Raw genomic sequence first — 12,553 nt, 5'->3', positions numbered from 1 at the left:
TTCTATTATTTAGAAGTTTAAATCTTAGCAATAATATAGAAGTCTGAATTTGTCCTGCAATCCAGACAATGTTCAATGTTCAGCTCATATCTTGAGTTCTAAAAGCCTCAATGACCTCAATTTTTTTTCTTAGAAAGCTGAGACAATTTTTTAGAACTTTCATATATAAAGTTAGTTCAAATTCTGACATTATTAATGATATTTTATTCAGACAAGAAGATAAGGATTGTCATCAAGTAAAGAAGTGACTACCCACTTAACAATTAATCATCAAATCAATAGTTTTAAATTTTAGCCTATAAAAGTAGTCATTTATCATGCATTTAAGCATCTTGGTTTCCAAATCAAAATCATGTTCTTGTTTTCTTTTTTTGTATCTTTGTAATGCTTAAATTTTTCCTTTATTAATATCTTGCTTATACTTTTCATTTCATTTCCTTTACTTAGTTAACTTTTATCTTATTTATATTATTATCTTGTTTATTTATGTTTCTCTCTTTCATTATGTTTAGCTAAGTTTATTATGTCAAAGTGAAAAGATTACAATCATGGTGTGAGAATAAGTGTAATATAAACTCAACATGAATTGTAATGTTTAATACTAATATATTTTATATTTGTTATCTTGTTCACTTTTAATACTTTGCTTGTTAAATAGTTAATCTAGATTTATATTATATAACCCTTGGTACAACAAATACTTGGCACTTTCATAACCCAAACCTTATGATATAATCGACATCTAAGCTATGAAAGGAACTTGATTTGTTGTTAATATAAGTTATAATAATGAATATTTGATAATATTTACAAGTATTAGCATTATTCGAATAATATAATAATGAATATTTGATAATAAGTTACAAGTATTAACAAGTTATAATCCGATTAGAACCTCCTTTATATATGATTTTCAGCTGAGTACTAAAAAGAGTTTATACTATACTTGTTTGAATTACTATTAGTGGATCCTCTAACCTTAACATTTATTTTTATTATTGTTTGATCCTCACATTGATTTTCCATCTCAAAATTCTCATCAACTTTATTATTATTATTATTATTATAATTGTTGTTGTTGCTGTTGTTATTATATTATTATTGTTTATAATTTATACAATTAACCTCCTTATGGTTCGACCCCAGTCTTACCGAGTTATTTATTATTTCAACACTCCTGCACTTGAAAGAAAACATCAATCTTTTAATAGTGTTAGTTGCTGATTTGTCATATGCTTGTTGAGGTGTTAGGCTCAGACGCGGGCTCGCGTCACTAGGAACAAAACTATAAGAGCAGTAAGGCCCAAAGCGGACAAAATATAACAGGTTAGATCGAGCTATTACAATAACCCTAATCTTCCAATCTTAGCGAATTGATTTGAATTAGGCATCCAAACTTTATTTTTCTTCATTTAAATCCTTGATTGCGGAGACTATATCCATAAAATTGATTAGATTTTCTAATTTTTGCTCAATTAACTTTCAAACTTAATTTTTACTTCAATTAAGTCCTTAATTAAGTCAATTAAACCTATTGAAAATTTAATTAAGTCCTTATATTTAATTAATTCTTTTAATTTTGATCTTTTAATTTTGATCGCGTTTGGATTTCAACTTCAACATCATGAAGTCTTTCTTCAGTTTGTATTGTCAAAATATCACAACGTGACTATTCTTCTAGCTTTTTAACTATTAAAGCTTATAAAGTTATCTCCTCGTTTTCTAAAAATAATTTTGAATTTTTTTTAGATTTTTAAATAAAAATGTATTTTTTATAAAACAATTTTGAGAAATATGAAATTAGATTATGATACCAAGCATCAGTAGAGTGTCAAGTTTTTTCCTCGATATTGCAAGAATAATATATAAACCCAACAAAAGTTACTTTTTACTTTGGAACTTTTGAAATGAATAGTTTTATGAAATCATCACGGCATACTTTTCCAGTTGTTATATGCCTTTGGCAATAATATTCTGATGGAATATTGTTGGTATATATACTATTAGAGATTTCTATTGTACAACGTTTCCGTTACCTTTCTATAATACTCTTTCAAATGTTGAGAAAGCTGTGGATTTTTTAAATTAATAAGAATTGCAAAACCTAGTCTAATGATCATATAAGTATACCGATAAAAAAAAAGTGTTGAAGAGATGTTTTTGCCCAAACTTTTCATGTTTTTTACAACAATATATTCTTGTACTTGGATAAAAATTTGATGGATGCAAACAAAATAATATTATGCAAGTCGAATTTACATATAAGAAAATATTTCAAAACATTTTATTAATTTAATAGCATTGATTAATAGTTGTATATTAAGAATTGATGAAATCCATTTTAGGAAGTTAGTTCTTGTTGAAAAGAAGTGTTCAAGTGGTTTTGATTGAAGCGTATTCAAGTATAATTAAGTAATTATAAGTTACATTTATATAAAAACTAATTATAAGAAAAAAATTAAAAAATTGCTTAATAAGTTCATTGTTTTAGTATATTGTTTAAGTATAATAGCATAATCCAATTAAATGGTTTACAAATATCGATAACATAGAAACTCTAGTTATGTTAATATTATTATGGAACTCTTGTTTTTTAATGTGCACTTAACCTATGCATACTAGTAATAAAATGCTACATCACAATATAAGAGATTGTGAATAAGTTTGTGAAGTTTTCAACTTATCGCGTCTACCTTCTATATATTTCATGGCTCCCCAAGGTCCTGTGAAAATACTGGAGCTCTGCCAAAGTTGCCCTAGCCTGCAACTCCACCCAACTCAGTCGCCGTCTTCTCTCTCCCTCTCACCTTCCTAGACATTACTTGGTTCAAATTTCCTCCAGCTCAGCAAATTATATATTAGAGAAGGGACAACCTTCTTCAATTTAGTAATCCTCCCCGGGCTCAAAAAATCACTCTCCTCAATTTAGAGATGGGACTTTTTGAAGGAGCAAAGGTGAGACTACGTGGATTGGCTTCTATAGAACTAGGTGCAGAAATCATTGGGGTTACTGGATCCACCCGATGTAACTTGTTTGTGTAAAGTTACTACAACCTTAAAGCATGTAGTAGAATGATGCTATAAAGTTTTGCACTCTTAATCATAATCCGGCTCTGGTTTCCATACCAACAGACCCATGCCTTGATGGTTAGATTACGAGAATCTAGTGGCCATAACTGGCCGTGTTCCAGCATCTGTGGCAAGTTAGGTTTATCATCCAGTAGCAGGTGATACTCTCTAGGTCTTCATAATGCTTTCTTAGAACCTCAGAGTAACTTGTAGAAAATATTTGCAACTAAGTTTGTTTCTAGAATTTGAGATTTATAAGAACCCTAGTTGGTAAGTAATCTTAAATTGTTCTTGGACGCTTCCATGAGGGAGAAAGTTGATTGCAACCCTAAAAGTGAGGTAACTGGCCTTGGTAAGTAATTATCTAGAGGTTAAGCTAAAATTCTAAGTATGCAGAACAGTGGTTAGGCCAGCACATTGCTCCAAACAGAATGTCCAGAATTCCTAATTCATTTCAGATGCTGTTCACTAACCATCACTCTCAGCACCATCGTATTGCTTATACCATCATCAGCCAAAGCATTCTAACTTGCATTGCCATCTTCCCTAAAGCATCTTTTATAGTTCTCAATTAAAGAATAGTACCTTGCATATAGACCGACAATTTTCAGATCAACAATCAACTTACAGATTTCAATTTAAATGTCCACCAAACAGATAGAACAATGCCAAGTGACCTCCAAAGTCCACAAACCCATGTCTATTGCACAATTCTTATCTTTGGGGCAGTTAAGTTAACACAAACAAGAAGAAAATTATTGGAGTAATAAAAAATTGCACAAAACATGGCATGCACACAAGATGTTTACGAGGGTCATAAGGATAGAGGAATCAAGATGTAACAAAACTAAATGAGAAAACTGCACATGATGGCATGATAGATGAATTACTGCTGGTTGTATCAACAACGTATTGTGACCTCTAATTCCTAAGGTTGGCCTTTATGCTATTTAGTTAAGCTGGATAAGCATGATATAGTGAGAATTGCCAAGTTTAGTCAAAAGGTTCTTGCATGAATTATATAGCAAGCATAACAAGCTTGGGAGAGCATTAACAAATTTTAGCTTAGTCCAAGAAATAATGAGATTTTCGCTTCCATGGCCCCCCTTAAAAAGCATTGTTTAACTTACTTAGCTTCCTCTACATCAGATGAAGAATTTTGCACTGCCAACTACAGATTCATCCTGGATCTGTTCCCAAGTATATATGCATATTAATTAAATCTTTGTCTACAAACACCTCCCTTCCTGCAACTAAATTGGGGGTATTACTCCAGAAAGTTTGATTGCCTTGTTTTCAACAAAGTTCGTTATCAAATGTCAAAGTTTAACATATTTCAATAAGTTCGGACGTAAACCCAGACATTTCTAGACAAAGAACTAAGATAAGAGAAATTACAGTTAATATAGAAGTTATGTAACATGTCAAAATATTCATAGCGCAATATGTGAATTGCTGGAGTTCGTCAAAAATATTTCATTCAAAAGAATCATTTCTGCATGTACGAAACCATTTTGGTTGAATACAGCACTTTGAAAGTGACAACTAATAATCAGATCCAAAATTTTGGTAAATAGAAGTAATCCAGTATGAACACTTACAGCTCATTGCTGTCTACTTGGCAAATGATGGAGCAGGGCCGGTATTTGTCTAAAGGCCAAAATTGCATGCTTGAACAAATTCCATATCATTGTCTACATACTTAGTCCAGAGATTCTTGTATTGGTTCATTGCAATGTCAAGCCAAGGTTTCATGTTTCCATTATAATGAATGACAGCAGCATTGCTGATCTCGTCCATACTAATACTTGGATTATATCCGAGGCCAAGCACATGCCAGGATTTGTCCAGGGACTTCGTCGTTGAGTAAAAGGTGATCAAGCCAGGTGGTAGAGTACCCAGTTTCCATAGAGTGCGTTCCTCATTCTGTGATCAGAATTTATTATGTTACTTTTTGTGGCAATTAAAAGGAGAAATCCTGTAAGAAATAAGTTAGTTGGAAAGGAAGGAAAGATGCACCTACCCGGCTCTGCCAATAATGATACTGCTCTGTGCATTTCTCCCGCCTCCATGCATCAAGATCAAATATATTCATCCCAAATGCCCAGGCACAGGCCTTGGGATTAAACCTCTCCTTAATCAAAGGATGTGAAAAGTTCAAATACTGTGCATAACGATGAAATGATCCAAAGCAAGTCTCAACAGCTCCATTCACCTTACCATCCAAATCAACCTTCCACAGCCCAGTCAAATCCTTCTGAACCACAACATCATCATCCATAAACAAAATTTTATGCAACTTAGGATACATCTCTGGCAAATAAAACCGAAGATGATTCAACATAGACAAGTACTTGGGGTTCCGAAACTTCATGTTAGTCGAATCTTTGGTAGCATTCTCTGCCTGGTTCTCAAAATAAAACTTCTGCATATTAGCATTCTCAAGCTGCCTCAAAACCGGCACATATGATGAATTCAAGAATCTATACTCCTCCACTGCCTTGATCCCTACAAAAGCGCCACCTTCCACAGGCCGCATCCTAAACCAAACCTTCATAGCTGCAACATTCATCCTATCCGTAACCACGTGAAAAACATGTTTCCACGGTTCCACCGCATTCTTCACCACAGACCTAATCACAACTGAAACTGCAATCACATTATCTGAAAAAATAGCATAATGATACAAACTCGGATCCTCAAACTCCTCCTTATACCCTTCCTCCTTGTACTTATCCGGATGGGCAACCCTCTCCTCCACAAGCCTCATCGCCAAACAATGCAAACTCTTCGGTACAGACTTGGCAGAAATCAAGCTCGCAAACGCTCCATTCTTCTTGGCCTTAATTAACAACTCATTAACTGCAAAAATCGTATCTTTCAACTTCTGAATTTTTATCTGATTATCATAACTCTCCTTCGATTCCACTATCATTAACCTGGCAACTTTCACTATATCCTTAACTTCCTTCTCAAATTGCCTTAAAACATCCTCATCCACCAGACTACCCGGCTCGAAAAGCGAGGATTTATAACTCGGTTTCAAAGGTAAATCCGTTAAATTCTTAGCTAATTCATCAAACATTCTTAACTGTTTAGAAATATCAAGCTTGAGTTTTCTCGCATACGCGGCGTATGCATTGACTAAAGTCATGTGATCATTCGCTTGTTTATATATCAAATCTAATCGTGTTTTTAAGGGATCTGATTTAACCGCCAAAAAGGTACGTTGTACGTAAGCATTTCCGCTACTAGGCAGTGACTGTTCCACAAATCCAGCATTCAAAAACGCAAAAAACAAATAAATGAAGTCAACGAATTGAATTGAATTGAAATATTACAAAAGACATGTAGTTTTAGTGAGGTTTCGATGCTTACGTCGTCGTCGTGATGGTGATGGTGATGTTGAGAGGAGAAGAGAATGGAGAAAGTAGCAAGGAAGAGAAGAGTGAAAATGGCAGAGATGAAGATCCGGTAAGAGAAAAAAGTGCGGAGTCCACCGTTGATGCCGCCGCTGCCTCCCCCTCGACTTCCTCTGGCCGCCACCGCCATTGTTGGATTTTAATCAGGATCTGAATTATGTTTTTTTAGCTTGAAGAAGTGAGAGGGGAAAGGTCGTTGTTTTGTTGGCGATCTCAAACCGAAAGGGATCTGTCATCTCTTATCTACTTAAGTGTTTAGTTACGCGTACTTGCTTTATATATATAGTAAGATTTTGGATTTTTCGTCATAAATAAATATGATCGGTTTTGTATTTTAAATCCTATAGATTATTCAATATCTCACTTCTATAATTGGGCAGTATTTTGGGAACGTGGTTTTATATCTAGACAGCTTTTGGAAGTTAAAGTCATGTTTTTAAAAATTTAAAATTTATTTTTTATGTTATTAGATTATTTTAATGTATTAATATGAAAAATAATTTTAAAAAATAAAAAATATATATTATTTTGATATATTTTTAAAAAACACTTCAAACCACAACTATCATCACACTCTACAACACCCCATAATTATTTAAAACTTTCCAATGTTTTCCCAAGTCATAATATATTCTATTTTTTTTAATTTGTTTTACTATAGTATTTTAAGTGTTAACTTGTATGAGATTTGAGAGGGAAAACAATTTGTATGAGATTTGAGAGGGAAAACAATAAATAAATGGAGAAAATAGTCTTTTCTTAATTATTTATTTAGTAGTATAGGGTAAAATTAAGATTTGTAAGACAATAGGGTAATCATTATAAAAGGATTTAAAATCTATTGATATTGAGATGGATTTGGTATATGATGGCATGAAAAGGTATAAAAAGATTAATATAGGTATGTATAGAAGAGTGGCTGTTGTTTTAAGAACCAGGGGGTAAATTTAGGAAATTAAAGACTACGGGGATAGAAATAAACAATTGATGAATTTACAAGGGTGAAAATATGGTTTATTTTTTATAGGCAAAAGAAGACAGGGGGGGTGCTGGTGCATCATGCCACGTAGTATTTGTCTTGTAGATCTTGTAAAATTGAGCTGAGAGGGGCCCCACGGAAGATTTGACAGATAGATTATGGAATCATTGTCATACACTAATTATAGTTGTCGTCTGTCCTGCTTTGTTTTTTAATTTTCTTACAAATGTGATCGTCGTCGTCACTAATGAGCCAAAAACAAGTGGGTGTTTTACTCCACTCTTATTGAAAAGGTAATAGTAGCATAACCCGGGTGGGTTAATTTTTTTATATAAAAAATATAAAAAAGTTTAGATTTAAAAATATTAGATTTTTTTTAAAATTATACCCAAAAATCTTGGATGTGACTATAATATCTGATCTAAAAATAATATTTATAATAATAATAATATTAAACTTGCATAACTTAGTAGGTCTAGCTCTAATACCAGACCTAATAGCTTTGGATGCAGATCTGGTTGTAAAGTCATATTATAAAAATATAATAATTAAATAAATTAATTAAAAAAACCAATAGAAAGAAAAAAACTAATGAAGAAAAATGAAAAAATCAAAATTAACTAGGTTAACCCGTCAAACATTGGATTTATGTTGTGAAAATTTGATAACTAAATAAAAAAAATCGACGGGTTAACCCCGAATTAACCGGGCTAACCCGTCAAATCAGGTTACCTGTCAAACCCAAGATCCATGTCATGAAAGTCTGATAACTAAATAGGAAAGAAAAAATAAACATTAACAACCTAAACTAAACAAAAAAAAATTAATAAAAAATAATAAAAAACAAAAACAAACAAAAGATATAAGCCTGTTACTAATGAGGAAAAAGAAAAAAAATCTGAATCAACTGAATTAACCCATCAAATCAGGTTAACCCGTCAAACATGGGATTCGCGTCATGAAAGTTTAATAACTAAATAGAAAAAAAAATTGATGGGTCAAACGAAAAAAAATTAAGAAACTAAACTAAACAAAACAAAATTGATTAAAAAGGAAAAAAAACAAAAAAAATTCAGGTTAACTCGTTAAACTAGATTAACCCGTCAAACCCGAGATCCGTGTCATAAAAGTATGATAACTAAATAATTTTTTTTTTCACATTAATAAACTAAATTAAACAAAAAAAAATCATTAAAAGAAATAGAAAAGAAAGTGAACATTAACAATCTAAACTAAACAAAAAAAATTAATTATAAGAAAAAAAACAAACAAAAGACATAAGCATATTACCAATGAGGAAAAAGGAAAAAAATCTGAATCAACTGCGTTAACCCGTCAAATCAGGTTAACCTGTCAAACCTGGGATTCAGGTCATAAAAATTTACTAACTAAATAGGAAAAAAAATCGATGGGTCAAACGAAAAAAATTGATTAAAAAGAAAAAAAAATTAGGTTAACTCGTCAAACCCAAGATCCGTGTAATAAAAATATGATAACTAAATAAAAAAATTTCACATTAACAAACTAAATTAAACAAAAAAAAATCATTAAAAGAAAAAAAACACAAAGAAAAAGGCCAAAAAAAAACCCATAGGCAAAACCAAAAAAAAAAAGAGAAACAAAAATGAAAAAAAAAAAGTTAAGTGTTCACTGTTCATTGTGTGCACAACGATACATTATATGTATAAAACAAAAGAAACAAAAAAAAAACTACTGCTATAGTGAAAAATTCACACGTTTTAGAGTATTCTATAATGCTTTAGTTTCTAGAGGTTGTTATTTATATTTTGTTTATAAAAGTTCATTTTCCATGCTTTTAATGTTGCAAATTCGATCTCTAGAGTTTTTAAAGAAGTTCAATTTAATCTTTAAAGTTTTCTGTTATTATATTTTTTGTCCCCGTAACTTTAGGTGCTTACTTTTTTGGTCTAAAACCTCATTTCTCTCACATTCCAACCCCTAGATATTGCAATAATCTCATTTTGGTCCTTAAAGTCTTCATAGAAGTTTGATTTGGTTTCTAAAGTTCTTAAATTTCATGTTTATGGTACTTGTAATTTTATATTTTTATACTTTGATCTTAAAACTTCATTCCCCCCTGTTTTCAATACCTAAATGTTGTAATTTTAGATTTTTTTATTTTTTTATTTTTCAATTTTTAAACTAATTAGAGTATTTTAAAGTTGAAAATAGAATTATTGACATTCCTATGATTATTTTTTGTGTGTTTCTAGGTGAAGACAAGTTAAAATTTGGGTTTTAGAATCCTTGAACTTAGATTGTGCTTTGGCAGACGATGTTTCATCTATTTTATAAAATAACAAACTTAATAGACTATATTTCTTCTACTTATATATATATATAAAAAAGCATGTTGGCCAACTTTTCTAGACCTAAATATGTTTAGCCCTATTTGTTTAGTGGAAAGTAGTTTTCTTGATAAAAATGAATTTTATAAAAGTAAATTATTTTATAATATTTGGTTGTGTAATGGGAAATAAGCAATTTTTCACAATTTCTAAAAAGTGTTTCCTATTTAAATTTTCCAAGAAAACACTTTATTGGAAATCAAGTTAAATTTGTCTTTGATTGAAAAGTGTTTTCGTTGACCATATTGGAAATCAAGTTAAATTTTTCTTTGATTAAAAAGTGTTTTCGTTAACCAACTTTTCTAATAGCAAATAAACACGGGAGAATTTGAAATGAGGTTTCCTGAAATCATGTTTTCAGAAAACAAACACAACCTAAATCTTTTATTTTCAGCTAAGTGTGCTTGAGTTGTCCTTTAAAACCCAAGTGTTTGGTTCTTGGATTTTTTTATATTTTAAAATAAAATATTTCTTAAATAAATAATTACAATAATATTTAAAAGATTAATGATAATGTTATTTTAAAAAAAATAAGATTAGAGCTTCTAAGGTGAGATTTTTCTATAATTTTCTCTAAATAATTATCTTTTTATTTTTTTGTACAAGCACATAAAAATTATTAAGACATAATTTTTTTATTCTTTTTTTGAGAGTTTTCTCTTTTCAAAACATGATAAATTTGAATTTCAAAAAACATGCTTTTATTAAAAAAACAAATATGTTTCCTTAAAATAAATTAATACAGAAAAAAAGGATTTTGACTAAAGAAAATATTTTTCTCATGAATTTAAATTATTAAAATTCTAGTGAATACCTATTTTAATTACTTTAAGTTTATTGGAAAAATCATTTTGTTAATTAAAAAACAATTGTTCGTCAAAACAGGAAAAAATGCATAAATAAGAAAATAAGGGTTTTGACTAAAGAAACATTTTTAAAATTTTTAAAACCCTTTCAAATATTAATTTGAAATGTTATAAATAAAATTTAACTTCGTTCTTTTATTTATTGCATAGTCTATTACACCAATGTTATTATTAACAAGGACTCTTTGTAGCCTACACTAGTTACATAACCCGCGCGATGCCGCGGGTTAATTTATTTCTGCTTAAAAAATATAAAAAAAAAACTAAGATCTAAAAATATTATGTCTTTCTGCAAAGTTATATCAAAGAGTCTTGGGTTTGGTTACAACACCTGACCCAAGAGTAATATTTATATTATTAATAATAACATTAAACTTGCATGATCCAAGTTGAAGTGGGTCTGTGATTGCAATACTGAACCCAATAGTCTTGGATGTGGGTCTGACTGCAAAGTTGTGTCATAAAGGTATGATAATCAAATAGATTAATTAAAAAGAAAAAAAAAACCAACAGAAAGAAAAAAACTAACAAAGAAAAAGAATTTTTTTTTTAATTAATTGAGTTAACCTTTCAAACCAGGTTAATACGTCAAACCTTGGATTCGTGTCGTGAAAATTTGATAACTAAATAGAAAAAAAAAAAAAATTGATGGTTACCCATAATTAATTGGGCTAGCCTGTGAAACCAGATTAATCCATCAAACCCAGGATCCGTGTTATAAAAGTTTGATACCTAAATATAAAAAAATTTAACAATAACAAACTAAATTAAACAAAAAAAATTAACTAAAAAGAAAAAAAAACAAAAACAAATAAAAGCCATCAACTTTTTCATTATGGACTCTACCGTGTAGTTCATAGTCAAAGGCATAAAAAGAAAAAAAAAAGAAAAAAAAAGGCATCAAACTATAACTAAATAGAAAAAAAATAATATTAGTGAACTAAATTAAATAAAAAATATTAATTAAAAAGAAAAAAAAAACCTATAAGAAGAAAAAAAAACTAATGAAGAAAGAGAAAAAAAATCTAAATTAACTATGAATCAACTGGGTTAACCTATCAAATCTGGAATCCGTGTCATAAAAATATAATAATTAAATAGAAAAAAAATTTAATATTAAAAAAGTAAATACAAAAATAATTTAAAAAACAAAGAAAAATGCTAAAAAAATAAAGGCATCAGCTTTCTCATTGTAGATTGTACTGTGCAGTTCACAGTAAAAGACTTAAAAAGGAAAAAATAAATAAAGGCACGCGCCACGGGTAAATTTTTTTTTCTTGCATAAAAAAATGCTAAGATCTAAGAATGTGTAGGTTTTTCTGCAAATATATACCTAAAAACCTTGGGTTTAGCTGCAACACTCGACCTAAGAGTAATATTTATAATATTAATAATAATATTAAACTTACATGACTCAAGTTTAAGTAAGTCTAACTGCAACACTAGTCCAATAGCCTTGGATATGGGTCTAGCTGCAAAGTAGTGTCATAAAAGTGTAATAATTAAATAGACTAACTAAAAAGAAAAAAAACCAACAGGAAGAAAGAAACTAATGAAGAAAAAGAAAAAAAATTGAATTAATTGGGTTAACCCTTAAAACCTAGGATTCGCATCATGAAAATTTGATAATTACATAGAAAAAAAATTGACAGGTTAACCCATAAATAATTGGGTTAACCCATGAAACTAGGTTAAACCGTTAAACCCGAGATATGTGTCATGGAAGTCTGATAAGTAAATAGAAAAAAATTTAAAATTAACAAAGTAAACTAAACAAAAAAAAATTAATTAAAAAGAAAAAAGAAAAAAAATTTGGGTTAACTTGTCAAACTAGGTTAACCCGTTAAA

At 29.9% G+C, this 12,553-nt stretch overlaps 1 protein-coding gene and 1 long non-coding RNA gene across 2 annotated transcripts; one reads left to right on the top strand and one right to left on the bottom strand.

Annotated features, from left to right (window-relative positions):
* Nucleotides 1-4,439: 4,439 nt before the first annotated feature.
* Nucleotides 4,440-6,738, bottom strand: LOC105116548 (probable galacturonosyltransferase 9). Its single transcript, XM_011013957.1, has 3 exons — nucleotides 6,448-6,738; nucleotides 5,093-6,331; nucleotides 4,440-4,995 (listed from the first exon to the last, which is right to left on the bottom strand). Exons 1-3 carry the CDS (start codon nucleotides 6,619-6,621, stop codon nucleotides 4,720-4,722), a joined length of 1,689 nt encoding a protein of 562 aa, XP_011012259.1. The 5' UTR covers nucleotides 6,622-6,738; the 3' UTR covers nucleotides 4,440-4,719.
* A 1,614-nt stretch (nucleotides 6,739-8,352) lies between these two features.
* On the top strand, nucleotides 8,353-11,483 carry LOC105116547 (uncharacterized). Its single transcript, XR_840543.1, has 2 exons — nucleotides 8,353-8,399; nucleotides 11,285-11,483. It is a non-coding gene; the product is annotated as an uncharacterized LOC105116547 (long non-coding RNA).
* Nucleotides 11,484-12,553: the final 1,070 nt, after the last annotated feature.

Source organism: Populus euphratica, unplaced genomic scaffold, assembly GCF_000495115.2.
Source record: "Populus euphratica unplaced genomic scaffold, PopEup_1.0 scaffold981.1, whole genome shotgun sequence".
In the NCBI taxonomy this organism is placed as follows: Eukaryota; Viridiplantae; Streptophyta; class Magnoliopsida; order Malpighiales; family Salicaceae; genus Populus; species Populus euphratica.
Note: the sequence above shows the minus strand (reverse complement) of the source record. Positions and strands in the feature narration are given on the sequence as shown.